Source organism: Solanum dulcamara, chromosome 2 (assembly GCF_947179165.1).
Source record: "Solanum dulcamara chromosome 2, daSolDulc1.2, whole genome shotgun sequence".
Lineage (NCBI taxonomy): Eukaryota > Viridiplantae > Streptophyta > Magnoliopsida > Solanales > Solanaceae > Solanum > Solanum dulcamara.
In genome coordinates, this window is record NC_077238.1 from 794,615 (window position 1) to 815,490 (window position 20,876).

At 36.4% G+C, this 20,876-nt stretch overlaps 1 protein-coding gene and 1 non-coding gene across 2 annotated transcripts; both read right to left on the bottom strand.

Moving 5' to 3' along the window:
• Positions 1-2,803: 2,803 nt before the first annotated feature.
• LOC129881324 (U6 spliceosomal RNA) lies at positions 2,804-2,906 on the bottom strand. Its single transcript, XR_008765551.1, has one exon. It is a non-coding gene; the product is annotated as a U6 spliceosomal RNA (small nuclear RNA).
• Positions 2,907-8,732: 5,826 nt separating this feature from the next.
• Positions 8,733-14,336, bottom strand: LOC129879866 (probable U3 small nucleolar RNA-associated protein 7). Its single transcript, XM_055953595.1, has 8 exons — positions 14,003-14,336; positions 13,065-13,130; positions 12,861-12,950; positions 12,368-12,500; positions 11,440-11,558; positions 11,021-11,088; positions 10,576-10,624; positions 8,733-10,029 (listed from the first exon to the last, which is right to left on the bottom strand). The coding sequence occupies exons 1-8, from the start codon at positions 14,045-14,047 to the stop codon at positions 9,022-9,024; spliced, it is 1,578 nt and encodes a 525-aa protein (XP_055809570.1). The 5' UTR covers positions 14,048-14,336; the 3' UTR covers positions 8,733-9,021.
• Between the last annotated feature and the right edge of the window lie 6,540 nt (positions 14,337-20,876).

The following is a 20,876-nucleotide window of genomic DNA, read 5'->3' on the forward strand; positions in this document are numbered from 1 at the left end:
GACCTAGGGAACGACTTCAGTAGCCCCGGTGGTGCTTTAGAGAGGTTTAAGAGAATTTTATTGGCGACGTAATAGAAATTAGGCAATCTTTCCAGTTTTTCGTGTGTTTTTAGCCCACAGATTTTTTAGGTGCCGGAGGTCCGGGTCGAATTTTCTTAGATTCTTCCATAGTAACGTCCGTAACGACTTAGGGAATGGCTACAGTAGCTCCGTAGGTGCTTTAGAAGGGATTAGGAGCATTTTATTGGCGATGCAATAGGAATTAGGTGATTTTGCCAGTTTTTCGTGTGTGTTAACCCACAAATTTTTTAGGTGCCGGGGGTCCGGGTCAAATTTTCTTGGATTCTTCCATAGTTGCATCCATAACGACCTAGGGAACAACTCCAGTAGCCCCGGTGGTGCTTTAGCGGGGTTAAGAGCATTTTATTGGCGATGCAATAGGAATTAGGTAATTTTGTCATTTTTCGTGTGTGTTAGCCCACGGACTTTGTAGGTGCCGGGGGTACGGGTCGAATTTTCTTTGATTCTTACATAGTAGCATCCGTAAGGATCTAGGGAACGACCTCAGTAGCCCCGGTGGCACTTTAGAAGGGTTTAGGAGCATTTTATTGGAAATGTAATAGGGATTAGGCGATTTTGCTAATTTTTCGTGTGTGTTAGCCTACAGATTTTTTAGGTGTCGGGGGTTTGGGTCAAAATTTCTTGGATTCTTCCATAGTAGCATCAGTAACGACCTGGGATTGACTCTAACAGCCCCGGAGGTGATTTAGAGGGGTCTAGGAGCATTTTATTGGCAATGAAATAGGAATTAGGCGATTTTGCCAGTTTTTCATGTGTGCTAGCCTACGGATTTTTTAGGTGTCGGGGGTCCGGGTTGAATTTTCTTGGATTCTTCCATAGTTGCATCAGTAACGACCTAGGGATTGACTCCAGTAGACCTGACGGTGCTTTACAATGGTTTAGGAGCATTTTATTAGCAACGCAATTAGAATTAGGCGATTTTGCTAATTTTTTGCATTTGTTAGCCCACCGATTTTTTAGGTGCCGGGGTCCGAGTTAAATTTTCTTGGATTCTTCAATAATAATGTCCGTAATGATCTGGGAATGACTCTATTAGCCACGGAGGCGCTTTAGAGCGTCTAGGAGCATTTTATTGGCAATAAAATAAGAATTAGGCAATTTTGTCAGTTTTTCGTGTGTGCTAGCCCACAGATTTTTTAGGTGCCGAGGGTCTGGGTCAAATTTTCTTGGATTCTTCAATAGTAGCATCCGTAACGACTTAGGAATTGACTCCAGTAGACCCGACAACGCTTTAGAATGGTTTAGGAGTATTTTATTAGCGACGCAATAAAAATTAAACAATTTTGCCAGTTTTTTGTGTGTGTTAGACACAGATTTTTTAGGTGCCGGAGGTCCGAGTTAAATTTTCTTGGATTCTTCCCTAGTAGCATCCGTAATGATCTAGGGAATGACTCCAGTAGCCCCGACGGTGCTTTAGAGAGGTTTAGGAGCATTTTATTGGTGACACAATAGAAATTATGTGATTTTGCCAGTTTTTCGTGTGTGTTAACCCACAGATGTTTTCGGTGCTGGGTGTCCGGGTCGAAAATTTCTTGAATTCTTCCATAGTAGCGTCCGTAACGACCTAGGGAATGCCTTCAGTATCCCGATGGCACTTTAGAGGGGTTTAAGAGCATTTTATTGGCGACGTAATAGGAATTAGGCAATTTTTCTAGTTTTTCGTGTGTGTTAGCCCACAGATTTTTTAGTTGCCGGTGGTCCGGGTCGAATTTTTTTGGATTCTTCCATAGTAACGTCCGTAACGACCTAGGGAACGACTCCAGTAGCCCCGGCGGTGCTTTAGAAGGGATTAGGAGCATTTTATTGGCGATGTAATAGGAATTAAGAAATTTTTCCAGTTTTTCATGTGTGTTAGCCCACATATTTTTTAGGTGGCGGGGGTCCGGATTGAATTTTCTTGGATTCTTCCATAGTAACGTCCGTACCGATCTAGGGAATGACTTCAGTAGCTCCGCGGCGCTTTAGAGGGGTTTAGGAGAATTTTATTGGCGACGTAATAGGAATTAGGCAATTTTGCCAGTTTTTCATTCGTGTTAGCCCACAGATTTTTTAGGTGCCGAGGGTCTGGGTCGAATTTTCTTGGATTTTTCCATAGTAACATCTATAACAACCTAGGGAACAAGTACAGTAGCCCCAGCAGCGCTTTAGAAGGGATTAGGAGCATTTTATTGGCGACGCAATAGAAATTAGGCGATTTTACCAGTTTTTCGTGTGTTAGCCCACAGATTTTTTAGGTGCCGGGGGTATTGGTTTAATTTTCTTGGATTATTCAATAGTAGCGTCCGTAACGACTTGGGGAATGACTCTAGTAGCCCCGGAGGCACTTTAGATGGGATTAGGAGCATTTTATTGGCAATGAAATAGAAATTAGGCAATTTTGCTAGTTTTTCGTGTGTGTTAGCCCACAGATTTTTTAGATGCCGGGGTACTTGGTTGAATTTTCTTGGATTATTTCATAGTAGCGTCCGTAACAACCTAGGGAACGACTTCAGTAGCCCCGGCGATACTTTTTTTTTATTTATGGGAACAGACCCTACACAAGGCTCCCACCTCTCGTGCACAGTTAGGGGTTGAGCATCACCCCCAAGCCTTAACATAAATAAATAAAGTAAAAATACAAGGAGGGGGACATAAACCTTACCTCCGATCCTATGGTGGTTCATAAGTCGGCTAACCTATTAAGGTCGGCTAACTCATCCCCGATTTTTTTTTTATTTTATTTAAAAATTTGGACCATTTCTCGATTTATGCGTGTCATCCTTGCGCAGGGGCCACGCTAATCTTCTCTGTATCGTTCCAATTTTATCGGATGTCCCCGAAGGGACCCGGCGATACTTTAGAAGGGTTTAGGAGTATTTTATTGGCGACGCAATAGGAATTATGCGATTTTGCCAGTTTTTCCTGTGTGTTAGCCCATAGATTTTTTAGGTGCCGGGGGTCCGGGTTGACTTTTTTTTATTCTTTCATAATAACGTCCGTAACGACCTAGTGAACGACTTCAGTAGCCCCTGCGGTGCTTTAGAGGGGTTTATAAGCATTTTATTGGCGACGCAATAGCAATTAGGCGATTTTGCCAGTTTTTCATGTGTGTTAACCCATTGAATTTTTAGGTGCCGGGGGTCTGGGTCAAAGTTTCTTGGATTCTTACATAGTAGCGTCCGTAACGACCTAGGGAACGACTTCAGTAGCCCCGGCGGTGCTTTAGAGGGGTTTAAGAGCATTTTATTGGCAACGCAATAGGATTTAGGCAATTTTGCCATTTTTCGTGTGTGTTAGCCCACGGAATTTTTAGGTGCCGGGGGTCCGGGTCAAATTTTCTTGGCTTCTTCCATAGTAGCATCCGTAAGGAGGTAGAGAATGACCTCAGTAGCCCCGGCGACGCTTTAGAAGGGTTTAGGAGCATTTTATTGGCAATGCAATAGGGATTAGGCGATTTTGCCAATTTTTCGTGTGTGTTAGCCTACAGATTTTTTAGGTGCTGGGGGTTCGGGTCGAATTTTCTTGGATTCTTCCATAATAGCGTCCGTAAAGACCTGGGAATGACTCTAGTAGCCCCGGAGGCTCTTTAGAGGGGTCTAAGAGCATTTTATTGTCAATGAAATAGGAATTAGGCAATTTTGTCAGTTTTTCGTCTGTGCTAACCCACAGATTTTTTAGGTGCCGAGGGTCCGGGCTGATATTTTTTGGATTCTTCCATAATTGCGTCCGTAACGATCTAGGGATTGACTCCAGTAACCCTGACGGGCCTTTACAATGGTTTAGTAGCATTTTATTAGAGACGCAATAAGAATTAGGCGATTTTGCCAGTTTTTCGTGTGTGTTAGCCCTCGGATTTTTTAGGTGCTGGAGGTTCGGATCGAATTTTCTTGGATTCTTACGTAGTAGCATCCATAACAACCTACGAAATGACTTCAGTAGCCCCAGCGGCGCTTTAGAAGGGTTTAGGAGCATTTTATTGGCGACGCAATAGAAATTAGGCAATTTTGTCAATTTTTCGTGTTTGTTAGCCCATAGATTTTTTAGGTGTCGGGGGTCCGGGTTGAATTTTCTTGGATTCTTCCATAATAGCATCCGTAACGGCTTAGAGAATGACTCCAGTAGCCTCGGCGGCGCTTTAGAGGGGTTTAGGATCATTATATTGGAAACGCAATAGAAATTCGATGATTTTGCCAGTTTTTCATGTGTGTTAACCAATGGATTTTTTAGGTTTCGAGGGTTTGGGTTGAATTTTCTTGGATTGTTTCATAGTAACATCCGTAATGACCTGGAATAACTCTAGTAGCCCCGGAGGCGCTTTAGAGGAGTCTAGGACCATTTTATTGGCAATGAAATATGAATTAGGCGATTTTGCCAATTTTTCATGTGTGCTAGCCCATAGAATTTTTAGGTGCCGGGGGTTCGGGTCGAATTTTATTGGATACTTCCATAGTAGCGTCCGTAACGACCTAGGGATTGACTCTAGTAGACTCGACAGGGCTTTAGAATGGTTTAGAAGTATTTTATTAGCGACACAATAAAAATTAGACGATTTTGATAGTTTTTCGTGTGTGTTAGCCTAAAGATTTTTTAGGTGCCGGAGGTCCGAGTTGAATTTTCTTGGATTCTTCCCTAGTAGCATCCGTAATGACCTAGGGAACGACTCCAGTAGCCCCGGCAGTGCTTTAGAGGGGCTTATAAGCATTTTATTGGTGACGCAATAGAAATTATGCGATTTTGCCAGTTTTTCGTGTATGTTAACCCACAGATTTTTAATGTGTCGGGGGTCCGGGTCGAAATTTTCTTAGATTATTCCATAGTAGCGTCTGTAACGACCTAGGGAACGACTTCAGTATCCCCGGTGGCAGTTTAGATGGGTCTAGTTTTTCGTGTTTGTTAGCCCACAGTTTTTTAGGTGCCGGGGGTCCAGGTCGAATTTTCTTGGATTCTTCAATAGTAACATCCGTAACGACCTAGGAAATGACTTTAGTAGCCTCGGAGGCGCTTTAAAAGGGTTTTAGGAGCATTTTATTGGCGACGCAATAGGAATTAGGCAATTTTGTCAGTTTTTCGTATGTTTTAGCCTACGGATTTTTTAGATGCCGGGGGTCCAAATTGAATTTTCTTGGATTCTTCCATAGTAGCATATGTTACGACCTAGGGAACAACCTCAGTAGCCCCGGTGGTGCTTTAGAGGGGTTTAAGAGCATTTTATTGGCGACGCAATAGAAATTAGGCAATTTTGCTAGTTTTTCGTGTGTGTTAGCCCATAGATTTGTTAGGTGCCGGGGTCCGAGTTAAATTTTCTTGGATTCTTCCATAGTAGCATCCGTAACGACCTAGGGAACGACTCCAATCGACCCGGCAGCGCCTTAGAAGGGTTTAGGAACATTTTATTGGCGATGCAATAGTAATTAGGCAATTTTGCTCGTTTTTCATGTGTGTTAGCCCACAGATTTTTAGGTGCCGAGGGTCCGGGCCGAATTTTTTGGATTCTTCCATAGTAGCGTCCGTAACAACCTCGAAAAAGAATCCAGTAGCCCGTGAGGCTCTTTAGAGGGGTTTAGGAGCATTTTATTGGCAATAAAATAGGAATTAGGCAATTTTGTCAGTTTTTCATGTGTGTTAACCCACAGATTTTTTATGTGCTGGAGGTTCGGGTCGAATTTTCTTGGATTCTTCCATAGTAGCGTCCGTAACGACCTAGGAAACGACTCTAGTAGCCCTGACGGCTTTTAGAAGGGTTTAGGAGCATTTTATTGGCGATTCAATAGGAATTAGGCAATTTTGTTAGTTTTTCGTGTGTTAGCGCACAGAATTTTTAGGTTCCGGGGGTTCGGATCGAATTTTCTTGGACTCTTCCATAGTAGCATCTGTAACGACCTAGGAAACGACTCCAGTAGCCCCGGCGGCACTTTAGAGGGGTATAGGAGCATTTTATTGGCAACGCAATAGGAATTAGGCGATTTTGCCAGTTTTTCATGTGTGTTAGCCCACGAATTTTTTAGGAGCCGGGGGTCCGGGTCAAATTTTCTTGGATTCTTCAATAGTATCATCCGTAACGATCTAGGGAACGACTTCAGTAGCCCCAACAACGCTTTAGAGGGGTTTAGGAACATTTTATTGGCGACGCAATAGGAATTAGGCAATTTTGCCAATTTTTCGTATGTGTTTGCCCACAGATTTTTTAGGTGCTGGAGGTTTGGGTCGAATTTTCTTGGATTCTTCCATATTAGTATACGTAATGACCTAGGGAATGACTTTCGTAGCCCCGGTGGCGCTTTAGAGGGATTTAGGAGCATTTTATTGGCGACGCAATAGAAATTAGGCAATTTTGCCAGTTTTTCGTGTGTTAGCCTACATATTTTTTAGGTGACGGGGATCCGGGTCAAATTTTCTTAGAATCTTCAATAGTAGCATCGTAACAACCTAGGGAATGACTCCAGTGCCCCGAAAATGCTTTAGAAGGGCTTAGGAATATTTTATTGGCAACGCAATAGGAATTAGGCGATTTTGTCAGTTTTTCGTGTGCGTTAGCATACAGATTTTTTAGGTGCCGGGGGTCCAGGTTGAATTGTCTTAGATTCTTCCATTGTAGCATCCGTAAAGACTTAGGAAACGACTCCAGTAGCCCCGGTGGCGCTTTAGATCGGTTTAGGAGCATTTTATTGGCGACACAATAGGAATTAGGCAATTTTGCTAGTTTTTCGTGTATGTTAACCCACAGATTTTTTAAGGTGTCGGGGGTCCAGGTCGAATTTTCTTGGATTCTTTCATAGTAGCATCCGTAATGACCTAGGAAATGATTTCAGTAGACCCGGTGGAGCTTTAGATGGGTTTAGGAGCATTTTATTGGCGACGCAATAACAATTAGGATATTTTGCCAGTTTTTCGTGTGTGTTAGCCCTCAGATTTTTTTGGTGTTGGAGGTCCGGGTCGATTTTCTTGGATTCTCTCATAGTAGCATCCGTAACGACCTTGGAAACGACTTTAGTAGCCCCAGTGGCGCTTTAGAAGGGTTTAGGAGCATTTTATTGGCGATGTAATAGGAATTAGGAAATTTTGCCAGTTTTTCGTGTGTGTTAGCCCAAAGATTTTTTAGGTGCCGGGGTCCAGGTCGAATTTTCTAGCAATCTTCCATAGTAGCATCCGTAACGACCTAGGGAACGACTCTAGTAGCCCCGACAGCGCTTTAAAAGTGTTTAGGAACATTTTATTGGTGATGCAATAGGATTTATGCGATTTTGCAAATATTTTGTGTCTTTTAGCCCACAGATTTTTTAGGTACCGGGGTCCGGGTCGAATTTTCTTGGATTCTTCCATAGTAGCATCCGTAATGACCTAGAGAATGAATCTAGTAGCCCTAGAAGCGCTTTTGAAGGGTTTAGGAGCATTTTATTGGCAATAAAATAGGAATTAGGCAATTTTGCCAGTTTTTCATGTGTTAGCCCACAGAATTTTTAGGTGTCGGGGGTCCGGCATGAATTTTCTTGGATTCGTCCATAGTAGCGTCTGTAACGACCTAGGAAACAACTTCAATAGCCTCGTCAACTCTTTAGAAGGGTTAAGGAGCATTCTATTAGAGACGCAATAGGAATTAGGCGATTTTTGCCAATTTTTCGTGTGTTAACCCACGGATTTTTTAGGTGCCGGGGGTCTGGGTCAAATTTTGTTCGATTCTTCCATAGTAATGTCCGTACTGACCTAGAAAATGACTTCAGTAGTCCCGGCGGTGCTTTAGAGGGGTTTAGGATAATTTTATTAGCGACGCAGTAGAAATTAGGCAATTTTGCCAATTTTTCGTGTGTGTTAGCCCACAGATTTTTTAGGTGCCTGGGGTCTGGATCGAATTTTCTTAAATTTTTCCATAGAAGCATCCGTAACAACCTAGGGAACGACTACAGTAGCCCCAGCAACGCTTTAGAATGGATTAGGAGCATTTTATTGGAGACATAATAGGAATTAGGTGATTTTAGCTAATTTTTCGTGTGTTAGCCCACATATTTTTTAGGTGGCGGGGGTCTGGGTCGAATTTTCTTGGATTCTTCTATAGTAGAATCCGTAACGACCTAGGGAATGATTTCAATAGCCCCGATGGCGCTTTAGAGGGGTTTAAGAGCATTTTATTGGTGACGCAATAAGAATTAGGCAATTTTTCCAGTTTTTCGTGTGTTAGCCCACAGATTTTTTTTCTAGGGCGTTACGGACTCTACTATGGAAGAATCCAAAAAAATTCGACCCGGACCCCCGGCACCTAAAAATATGTGGGCTTACACACACAAAAAACTGGCAAAATCGTCTAATTCCTATTTCATTGCCAATAAAATGCTCATAGACCCCTCTAAAGTGCCTCCGGGACTACTGGAGTCGTTCCCAGGTCGTTACAGACGCTACTATGGAAGAATCCAAGAAATTTCGACCCGGACCCCTGGCACCTAAAAAATCCATTGACTAACACACGAAAAACTAGAAAAGTTGCCTAATTCCTATTGCGTTGCCAAAAAAATGCTCTTAAACCCCTCGAAAGCGTCGCTGGAGCTACTAGAGTCGTTCGCCAGATCGTTACGGATGCTACTATGGAAGAATCGAAAGAAAATTCGTGGGCTAACACATGAAAAACTGAAAAAATTGTCTAATTCCTATTGCGTCGCCAATAAAATGTTCTTACACCTCTCTAAAGCAATAGTAAACCTTTGCTAGGATAAATAAATTCATACATAGTCTGCTCTGTAGATTTTACATTGGCCTCTACTTCAAACTGGAAAACTCCATGTTAAAACAAGAATGCCTAAACTTACCTTAAAAAAGATAAAAAAAAATGTAAACAGCGAGAAAAGAAAACTTGATCTGAAGAATTACAACACTTGCTTCTTCAATTTCTATAAGCAATTCCCTCAGGGACAGTGATAATAAATGCAAATGCAAGGAGAGGGCAAGAAAGAACAGTCCAGTGGACATTACTGATCATGCTGCTGCCTTCTTCCTAACGAAACGTTCTAAAGATTTTGGAAGCTGAGTTTCCTCGGTCAGTTTCCTCTTATTCGTGTGATGCTCCAAGAAAGGTTTCTTAGCTTTTTCAACAGCTTCTTGCTTCTTCTTTGCAATCTTACTCGGCTTGCTTCTACCTTTTGTTTTCTTTTTCATAGGAATATTTTTAGCTTCCTCGATAGCAGCTTCCATTTCTGCTTCTCTATCCTCCTTTGTTGGCTTTTCCTTCTTCCTTTCTGGTCTCACTGAACCAATCTTTGTCGGATCCAACATGATAGTCTCTGGAGGGAGCTTATCAAGAAGAGAGCGGATTTCCTTCTCTCTTCTTTGTTTAGATGTTTCAAACGGATTTGCCACCCAAGAATCGAAGTTGGGTTCTCCGGATCCTGGAATTAAGATAGAAGACCAACCCATCGAGTTTCCTATGCCTAGAACATCTTCGTATGGTCTGAATGCCACCTTCTTTACTTGGTATCCTTTCGCAACAGTATGGGTCATATAACGGCTATAATTCTGAGATCCAGAAAGATCTCCATAAACTTGTACAAAAGATCCGGTTGCAGTAGCTAGTAAACCTTTTTGACTAAAATCCAAGGCCTTGCAATGACCTGGTAATGTTTGTAGAACCTCAAACTTTCTCAAATCCCAAATCTTTATTTTCCTCTCCATACCAGCAGTTGCCATTAGATGTCCATTAGGATGGAATGCCAGAGCCGTGACTGGTCCAGGATGACAGAGCATCTTCACTAGGGGAGCAGCACTTGTAGGCTTCCACATACTGACCGTACCACCAGAATGCCCCACAGCAACCACACCGTTGAAGGGATTTACTTGCATGACATCAGTACGACCCAAGCCAGTTCGAACATTAGCTACCATCTGGCCAGTGGTAACATCCTGATAATGCAGCTGACCAAATTTGTTTATAGAAGCCAAAAGGAAGTGATTCCTTAAATATTGAAGCTTTAGCACAGCACCATGTTCCTGGAATTTAAGAAAGATCATACGTTAAAAACCTAAGCAATAGGGAAATGTAAACGACAAGCATGCATTTGTTTTCGACAACAGCATCCTGAAATAACAATAGACCACATGGAGTCCATACAAATTTTTCCAAGGCAGTAAACTATAAAAGGTAAATTTTTTTGTTAAAAAGGTAGCATTACTATAAAGAACAATTCCCTTATCTTTGAAGCAAAAAGACAGCAAGAAAAGCAAGGTTTCTAGCAACTCCCCAAAGGAACAGAAGACACGAACTGTGAAGAGTTTTATTTTTAAGAAGAAGAAGAAGAGTTTAGAAGAACAAGAAACGAGTACTAAGTAAACACAAAGTAGCTGACACTTGGCCCTTCCAACCATTACCATAGTAAAAAAAATATGTAAAATAATCCACCAGCTAAAATACTCATGGAAAATTGGAGGTATTAGAAGGGCACACATACTATAGAACACAAGTTGTAACAATGAAACATGTAATGATCAAACTGCCCAGACAACAGAATGCACACGGCATTAACAGGTCAAACTAACCTTCAGGCAGTGGAGCTCCGTGCCTTCTCTATTGTATATATACGGGTACCTGTAACATGCCAGATATTTAGGTTCACCAAACAAAATCTGCCAAATTTGTGATGGACATTAATTAAAAGATGAATTCTATGGAATGAATAGAATGTTGGAACATGGAATATATGCACAAAATTGCTGACGAAATTATTGAGCTTTGCAGAGTATCCAGCAGGTAAAATTCATGTGGACACAGAGAGAGAAATGCTAGAACAAGTTCATTTGAAAGTCATTTTTTTCATATAGCAGATTCAAACCCACTCTGAGATCCATGTGAACATTTAAGAAGAGTGTAGGAACTTATACAATCTCTACACCCTGTGAAACATAACCAAAGGAATAGAGTGCCTTTGAAACCCATCTTATAACACATTACAATCAAGAAATTTGGACATAAAATGAGTCTTACTTCTTCTGAGCAGCAGCGAAAAACAGTTCATTATGTAAGAATACTACATCACGCACTGTTTCCCTGACCTGCAATAGAAACATAAGTTGTAAGCAAACCTGAGCCTCAGAAACTGGTGAGGAACCACATAATGCAAATGAACAAGACTTCATTTTAACGATGTTGTGTTATAGGATACAATGATGCTGACACTTCTTCATTCGATAAAGTAAGTTTGGTATGTGATTATGAAATTAATGATACTAAATTGTCTGACTGCAAGCTAAGAATACCCCATGTTAAACGATTATTATGTGTGACAGACATCCTTGAAACCTCTCAAAGTAAGATCCTTGACCCCTTTATAAAGTATAACAATAAAATCGATATGCTTGTTTTATATAATCTTTTTTGAGAATAAATCAAACAACAATAAGTACCTGCAGTTCTTTAATGGCTTTCATGTTTTTCATATCTACAATAGCAATGTGACCCTTGCGTCCAGCTGCAGCCATGTAGCGACCGCTAGGGGTGAATTCAAGAGTGTAAGGACCAAAATCTGCAAAATACAAGTGAGCAACTGATGTGAAACAGTGAAACTACATTAAACCATAGTCTATGGAAGCATAAAAAGGAAATGACAGACAGGAAACGCAGAAAGAACTTTACTTGAAAGATGGAAATTTTTAAAATCTCCCGCAGCATGTTATGAATCTCACCCCCACACAGTTCCCATTGCCAAAGACTATTAAGGACTGTTTATCAACAACCTGTACATAAGTCCATGCATATTGCCCCCACAAGCAAAGCAAGGTTTGATGACAAAACCTAGGCATCATATTCAACCATCTAAGTGAAGTTTGTATTGAGAAGACAAATGCATCACTTTATCATAAAAAGTTAATAAGATGGATGATGCAGACACATCATCGAATATCCGTACTGGTTAAATATCAAGCACAAAGAAAAATGAGGGTAAGATTCAAAGCTAGGGAAAGCTGAGTATAAAATGAAGTATATAGCATGAATACTTCAGACCAAACATTTCACAACTATTTCAAAATTCTTTGATAAAGCAAAATAACTAAGGTTTTCATCTTCATCGGCTTCCATTAGTGGCTTTCACTAAGATTCAATAATTGTCTGAGAAAATCTCAGATATAATGATGAGATGAGTAATGACTAAAAGCTGTTACAGTTGCTAGGTGAAGCATAGAACGTTTCACTATTCCCCTTGCAAGTTTAAAGGGATAAACATGCAGGACATGACAAAACTCTAGGATCATCAAAATGAAAATGAAATAAAGGCCAGCAACTTTGCATCTTTTTCAGTAGTTAAATATAAGCAAAATCTTCCAAAATCTTAACCTGGTAAGACAATATCAAATTGTTTCCTAGAGCTCAAAATGTCAACTTCACTGGCAATTGCATCCTGCTTTATTCTCCATGTCTTCTCAATACCATCACCCTCTAGATAACCACCCTCACTTGGCATAAGCCACTGACAAAAGCAGAAGAGTTAGAGATTCAAACAAATCTCAATGACAGGCATAAAATTTGCGCACAATTGATAAAATCAACTTCAAGTGGTTAACAGAGGCAACTTAATATATGCAATTTGACCTAGCTTTTCTGCAATGGAATTTAATGAAAACTACGACCAACAGAAAGAGAACAATCTGGTGTTGTGTGTGTGGGTAGGTGGGGGGGGGGATCCATTGGGCTGGAAGGAGGAAGCAGTTAGTACATTAGAATACATCTATTAGTTACAACTTGAGAAACAAAAACAGTGATATGCTTAACCAATATTCTGTAGATGCCTAGAAAATTAAGCTACACTATCAGAACACAGTCCAGACACCTTCTCAGCCTTGGCAGCAGCAGCTGCAGATTTTCCATACAACTCTTCTTGCACAGCAAGCTGACCCTTTAATTTTTTATCTTTCAATTCCTGCAAATTATTAGAAGTAGCTCTTTAGCATATGATCATCAAGGAAAAGAAGAACTAACCAGAATCAAAGAGTAAGTTAAAAGCCAGTTCAGAAATCTTAACAAACTTCAGTACCTTCAAATTCGCTCCTTCGCCTCTAAGATATTTCTTTTTATTCATATCCATCTCTTCAGAAATGACCTGCCGATCAATATATCGAAAAGAATCACAAGGCAGTTGACTAAGAATAAGAAAGCAAATGGTCAAGTTCTATAGCTATATAACATATGATGCTTGGTACTTCTAAACAAGAAATACTGGATCTAATAATCAATTGTAATCCTTTTGGTCCTACAACTATTTCGTTTCAAAAACACCATGTTAAGGGAAAAAAAAACATTCCCCTTTTTTCGGAACAGAATAACACCAAACCCCCACCTTATGTTTTCACTAGGAAATAGCATATGTAACATAAGCGCAAACTTTCCGACCTTGAATAACTGAACATAGGTAAAATCACCACATGCTATCCACGTGTTAGCATGGTGGACAGAGCAAACTTGTAGGGATAAATCATTAAGTTTCAACATGTCATAGCTCAAGTTTCTAACACTAAGGTCCAACAAAGTCCAGAAAATACTAAACACGCAACAAATTTCCACTTCTAAAAATAAGCTTAAAACGAACAATTCAACTATGTGTTGATAATGATCATGACTGACCACCATATGTAACCAATAGTTTAACCCAACTCAACCAAATCTAAAGAGCAAATAATAGTTTAACCAATTTTAACTACTATTACCAGTCATTCAAAATTTAATCAGCTTCCTTCAAATAATACAAATTACACACCAAACCCCTTATTGTATTAGCTGATTTATCAGCCTCGTTTATTCAATAAGAACATAATTCATGCAATGCAACTATTAATAGAACAAAAGATGCAGAAATTCTAATTGTAAGTGGGCAAGAACAATTTTTTCTCAATACTTGATTCAAAAAAAGCAACTTTCTCAACTACCCTTTACGCCATTTTGTCTGTAAATTTGAAAAGTAACATTAAAACTCACCTCATCTGTAGCAGGAATACTTTCCATTGGAGTTATTTTCTCCATCTTCGCGGTTGAAAATTTCTTCCGAAGCTTTGTGAAGAACCAATATCTGGGAAGTTTACGGTGGAGTTCCGCCGTCGAAGGAGCACCGGAAATTGACGACGGCAAGGGTTTAGGTAGGGTTTTAGGTTTTGGGGAGTAATGGGGGAGGAAACGTACTAGTAATAAAACAGGAAATAAAATAATATAAACCAAACAAGCCCTTAACTTTCTTCACATAACACGTTTGCCCTTAAACTTCTAAACTATAGCTCTTAACCATCCTTTTCTTCTTTGTTTTTTTTTACCAAGTTCTATCGGACTATACTGTATAATTTTTATTCACGAACAATGCTTTTTATACTGTTGATGTGGCAAATTTTCGAAACTACGCTCCTGTGAGTCCTAGGATTCACAGGAGCTTGAGCAAATAGAATATACCATGTAATCTCGTCTTGTATATTGATTGATATAGATTCTTGAGGTAATTAGTGTATGATTATGAAAAATAATTATTACTAATGTGTGTTAACACCTTTATAAATAACATTTTGGACTTGACCACTGTAAACTATTGGGTATTTGACCTTTAAAATAGTACTAGTATAATTACACTATCATGTTAACTTCTACAAAAATACAACCCACCCATTATGATGGCCCATAGATGAATAGGTTGGTCCATTACATATTTGATTAACAGTTAGTGCATCACCTGGGCTGATCTTGCAAATTTTGCTTTCAATAATTGAGTTACATTCAATTCAATGTCAATTTGTATAAACCAGTAAAACATTAGTAGAAACTATATTAGATTATAATAAATATCATCTAATAATCGGTTTGGTTAAGTAGATAAATTTAATGAAATAAAGTAGTCTTTGGATTCATTGGAAGAAGAGGCATTATTGTGGTGCCTGGAGCATTTCGTCGATTTTTCTCATCTCTAAATGCCTTGCTATTAGGTTGTCATAAAAATTCAGTTGCACGTAATAACAAAAATGTCGACATGCAACTAAAAGATCACAAATTCAATCGTAAAACAACTTCTTATAAAAATACAAGATAAAGTTACATATAAACTCAATATGATCTGTCATTTTTCTGAATAACGCACAAAATAATAGCTTAGTATATTAAACTATCCTTTTTACTTGACCATATAAATATCATTTATACATAATATATAAAACTTAAAACACGTGACAAAATTGAGTGCATATTTTTATTTATTAGAAAAATAAAAGGAACTCCAAGCTAAGATTATTCTTATGACTTATCCAATAATTAAGCTGCTACAAATAATCTATCTTTTTCTCTAGTAAAACTTTTTCTAATAGTCAAAAACTCAAATAGCGACCTACCCATTGTATCAAAGATCTATGCAATTGAAATTCCTTTTTTGGGCTGTTTTGTTTCTTATAAATGTTTTTTTTTTCATGGGACCAGTATTTCCATCTAAACGATTGAGAAATACACCAACTAATGAAAAAGAAATATATTTCCAAAATAGGCAAATAAGTGTAGGAAAATGAAATGACATTTAGCTAAATTGGATTCCCATTTTTGAAAAGTCAAAATCATGAAACAAAATTGTAGACCACCACTTTACTTAATATATAATTTAAAGAAATGATATTAATTCTTTTAATATATTCATCTTACTCTATTTTATCTGTGTCGCTTTCGTTATTTGCTTTCTCATATCGCTTTGAACTTCTTAGCCTTATCTGACCTCTTTTTATGCTTCTTTTGAGCAGAGGGTCTCTCGAAAACAGTCGTTCTACCTTGATAGAAGTAAGATCTGCGTACACTTTATCCTTCTCAAACCCCATATTGTGGGATTTCACTGGATCGTTGTTATTGTTTTATTCATTTTACTCATTATTATCTATATAGTGAAAAGAATTCCCTTCTACTCTTTTCCAATTAAATTAAGGATAAGGTTCTCACACAATTAATTTCTTGGACGGAATCATTAGATTTAGAGGATAAAATTCATCCTTCTATAAAGTTCTAAAGAGCACTCCAAAGAAATCCACTATAACTTTATATTTGTTATAAAGCATTTAGTCAACAAGTCAAATGATTGCCACAAATTGGACAACTTTTACTTTTGTCTAAGAATGTTTAAACTCAATTTGGATTTTATTTTATATTCTTACAAAAAATTAAATAAATAGGAATTAGCCATAAACGATTTAGTACAAAGGAAAATACTGGTAAATAATATTTTAAAATAAAATAAAAATACTTCTCTAATAAAAATAAAAACAAATTTCATAATAAACTAAATCGTTATCTCCTCCCTATCCACCTAACACACCCAACCCGTAACCCTTGACCGTCCATCCCCACCACCATGAACTCCTACTCCCTACCCCATAATGTTTTGCAACATATAAATTTTAATAATATATTATTATTCATTTATTAAACATTAGATAATAAGTAAGGAAATATTTTTCTAGGAAACCATCCCATCGCAGCAAAGACACCCCAATCCCCATATGTTGTTGAATATTTATTGTTATGTCACTTATATATTAGTATTTATTTCTAAAATTTTTTTGCCTTTCTCTTATATATATTTATTCTTCCTTTAAATAAATGTACTTTAAATATTGGCTCTAATAACTGTAGGTGGGTCTAAAAAGTCATTTGATTTGCAAATCTTAGATACACCTAAAAAGAGTTATTGAAATGAGAAATTATAAATACCCTAATTATAATACACCCACATGGGAATTATATTTGACCAAACAAGATAACTAGCCCATGCTTAACAAAATAAAAGTAACTTTATGTATAGGTAGAGAAAATGGAAAAAGGTTGAAAAGTAAAGAAAAAGAAATAAATGTTGAAAATATATATATTCAAAAGGACTAGTATTAATTAGGATGAATTGGTTATATTAAATAAATAAGTTCACAGAATCAATTTCTATATATTATTAAATTAATGTGATTAGGTAGAATGCATATATTTATGGGTTGTGGAGGGCGTGTGACTATGGTAAAGGCTATTTGAGGACATTAAAAAGAATAAATGTACTTTAATAGGACCCATTTGTAAACCTAAATTGACAAAACATACTCCATCTATTCTCTTTTACTTGTCAAGAATTTTTTAATTTGATTTTCTTTTTTACTTATCAAATTTGACAAATCAAGAAAGTATAATTTTTATTTATTTATTATATCTTCAATTTATTGAGAGAGTTAATATCTTTGGTATCAAAATATTTTGAAATTTGGATTATGACTTTAGTGATTAATAAGGGTGAAATAGTAAACTCATCATATCAATAATTAATTTTTTAATAGGTGTGTCAAGTCAAAAATTGACAAGTAAAAGAAAACGGAGGAAGTATCATATTAACTTGTAGAAAAAAAAAGGGGGGTCATGGACTCCCCTCAAAGTTACACAAAATATCAATATCCTCCACATGGTGATGAGTGATGAAATGATCATGAAGATAGAGAATTTATTTTTGCACTAATTTAGTGTTCAAAGAATGTGGAGTTTCATGGGGCAGCGGGGAATCTACTCTTATCCTTTTTAAAAAAAAAATATTTGTTGTCGTATTAAAGATTAGTTTTAGTTTGTATTTATTTTAATTAATTTTAAAAAGAAATTTATAATAATTGTGTTGAATTTTACTTGCATGTACTTTAATTATTCTAGTGAATACCTATTAAGTATTATCTTTTAGTATAGTCTCAGTCAGCGTGTATGAACCTCAACTGTATACTACCAAATATTTCTATCTATCAAGAATATTTGTTATCTCTTAACAAATATATATATTAGTAACTTAACGATTTTTTAAATCAACTTCTATACGGTTTGATTATTCTATCAGTTATCTATTTCTCACCAATAAATATATTGAATATGAGATGTCATAAAAAATCATCTAATATTTTATGTATATTAGAATTTGAACCCCAACTTCTAAAGATTTACCCTCACTTTATTGACCAAAGACCACTTTGCCAAAAATCTACTCTTATCCTTCTGTTTCCTTAGTTGTAAATGACATGAAATGTTGAAGAAATGATGTGTAACCTTTTTGGGTTTGTATAATAGAACTTTTGGTGGGGTGCTCCCCTTAGCTTACACCTAACCTCCTAGAATCCTAAGCAATATATTTGATTTTATACTTCCCAACTCAAATCCCAACAAAAAGTAGGGAACAAATTGACAACTTCCAAGTTATTTTGTGAAAGAAAAAAAAGAAGAGAGAAAAAAATTGCAGAAAGGGGATGGAATCCCACAAGTTATGTCACTCAAACAAATATTGTAAAAATAAGTGAATCGAGAATTATGATATTTCAATTTTAAGTTAGTTATAGCGGATACAAAAAAAATATTTTACTCAAATTTTGATTAATAGATAGAGTTATCTGATATTTATATTGATGATGGGTTATAAATACACGATAGTTAAGGTACACTCAAACTGATTCGAACACACGATTACACAAAAATAAAGTTGTGAAATTAAGGAATTTAAAGTTGTGAAATTAAGGAATTTTTATGAATTATTAATCAAGAAACTTCCAAGAGGAAAAAGGAGTAGAATAAAAGGTGCAAGAAATTAATAGAAGAATTTATTTTTTTAGGAAAAGGACAGACACATACATAAAAAGAAATTTGGAAGTGAGCACACATAACTTGACAGTTGACACAGAAATGTCTTCTCACCAAACCGAAAGCCTAAGTTAAAAGCTAATCCTAAAAGACATCAAAACTTTCTTATGTTCCACCCTACCTCCCCCTAACCCCCACCCTCTTGGTTTAAATGGACCATATAAATATATCTCAACATATATGATTTGATTTAGTAAATTGTAAGATATAATAAATCATGACCGATCGATATGATTTTTATGTTTGTACATAATGTGAATGTCATAATCGAATACATAAATCATACTGATGGATTGTCACGATTTTGAAGTCACAAATGAACAAGAGGAAAACAAATATATGTCAGAATGATGAGATGTAAGTCGTGACAAATCGATCGTTGAAACGTTATATTATATTCAAGGGAAAAAACTCAAATATGTCATCGAACTTTGAGAAAAGGCTCATATATGCCATCTGTTAAAAGTTTGGCTCATTTATGCCATTTTCATTTGAAAAAAGGCTCATCCATGCCATTATTTGTTAACTGAGATGGCATAGATGAGCAAAACTTTTAACGGATGACATAAATGAATTTTTTCTCAAAGTTCAATGGTATATTTGAACCTTTTCTATTTGAAATAATATTTTAGTTAATAACGTGGTCGAATCATAATTGACCACATGTACAAAATAGTCTTGCAAAACAGAAAATATTTGTAGTTTACAAATAATGATATGGATGAGCTTTTTTTCAGACGAAAATGACATAAACGAGCTAAATTTTTAACGAATGACATAGATAATTTTTTTCTCAAAGTTCAATCACATATTTCAGCATTTTCTTTCCCCTCTATATTCAATGAATTAAATCGGTAAAACTTCATTAGTTGTCTTTCTTAGAAAACCACAAATGGAGTACCAACCTCGTCATTTTAATTTTTTTTTTTAAAAAACATCAGTTTAAATTTAATTAATTTTCTTTGCCTTTTATATATTTGTCAACCAATACCAATATATCATACATGTTATATATTCCACATTCATATGTAATAAAATAAAATAAGAAAAGTGCCCCAAATAAATCTCAAAAGGTGGATAAATATATAAATTACGAACTAACCTTGCATGGATAATATACATATAGGTTATCAAACATTATGGTAAGATAGATGGACAAAAACAAATATTTTTCTTCAAAAAATAATTGCATGGATTATATATAAAAATATAAGTGAGGTACATTTTTTTAAAAAAAAGTCCTTTCCTGAACATGTTTTTTATATAAATAAATAAGAATTATACGTAATGTTTTTGTTGCACTCACTGAAACATGAGAGTTGATGAGATGGACAACAAAATTTTGGATCTAGGTACAAGTTAATTTGTTACTGTATTATTGGACATTAGGTAGACAAGAAAAATATTTTTTTTTCCAAAAATAATTAACTCAAAAGATAAGATATATCTGATTTTAATTAATTAATATAAATACGTACACCCACTCTATATTTTAAATAGGTTCGTTTAGAAAAATGTCAACTTGGACATGAACCGTCATCCACATAAAGAGATTAATGAAAAAGTATAGTAAGTAATATATAATTCTGGATATTTATGAAGATAAAGTATATATCTTTTAGTAGTAAATAAAATTTCTTAACATAATGGAGATATTTCCAAACACGTCCCAACTTATTTTTTAAAATTTTACTTTTATTCTATCAATTTGTACGTAGACCATTGTCCATTTATATGTAGGAAGACAATGAATAAGTGTTAGTAATACATGGAGTATATAAAAGAATAATATTGAAAACAAATTTCTACGTTCGTTAACTTGTAATCCACAATACTCTATTTTTCTTGTTATTATTTTCATTTTCGTATAATATTTCAAATTGCTTTGAGATGTGTTTTCTGGAGTCAAGGGTTTATTAGAAACAATATTTCAATCTATTTTTACAAGTTAGATCTATAGGAGAAAGGTTTACATACACTTTATCCTCTTCAGACTCAACTTGTAAAATTACAATAAATATATTATTGTTGTTGATGACTTGAAATCCACCGAGAATATATTAAAATAAGAAAAAAAATATGAAAATCACATATCATGTTAATCATATATATATTTCCTTTCACTTTCCATATGATTGTCTGATCATCCACACCTAACTATTGTTCAAGAAATGGTGAGGAATATGCTATAATTTGA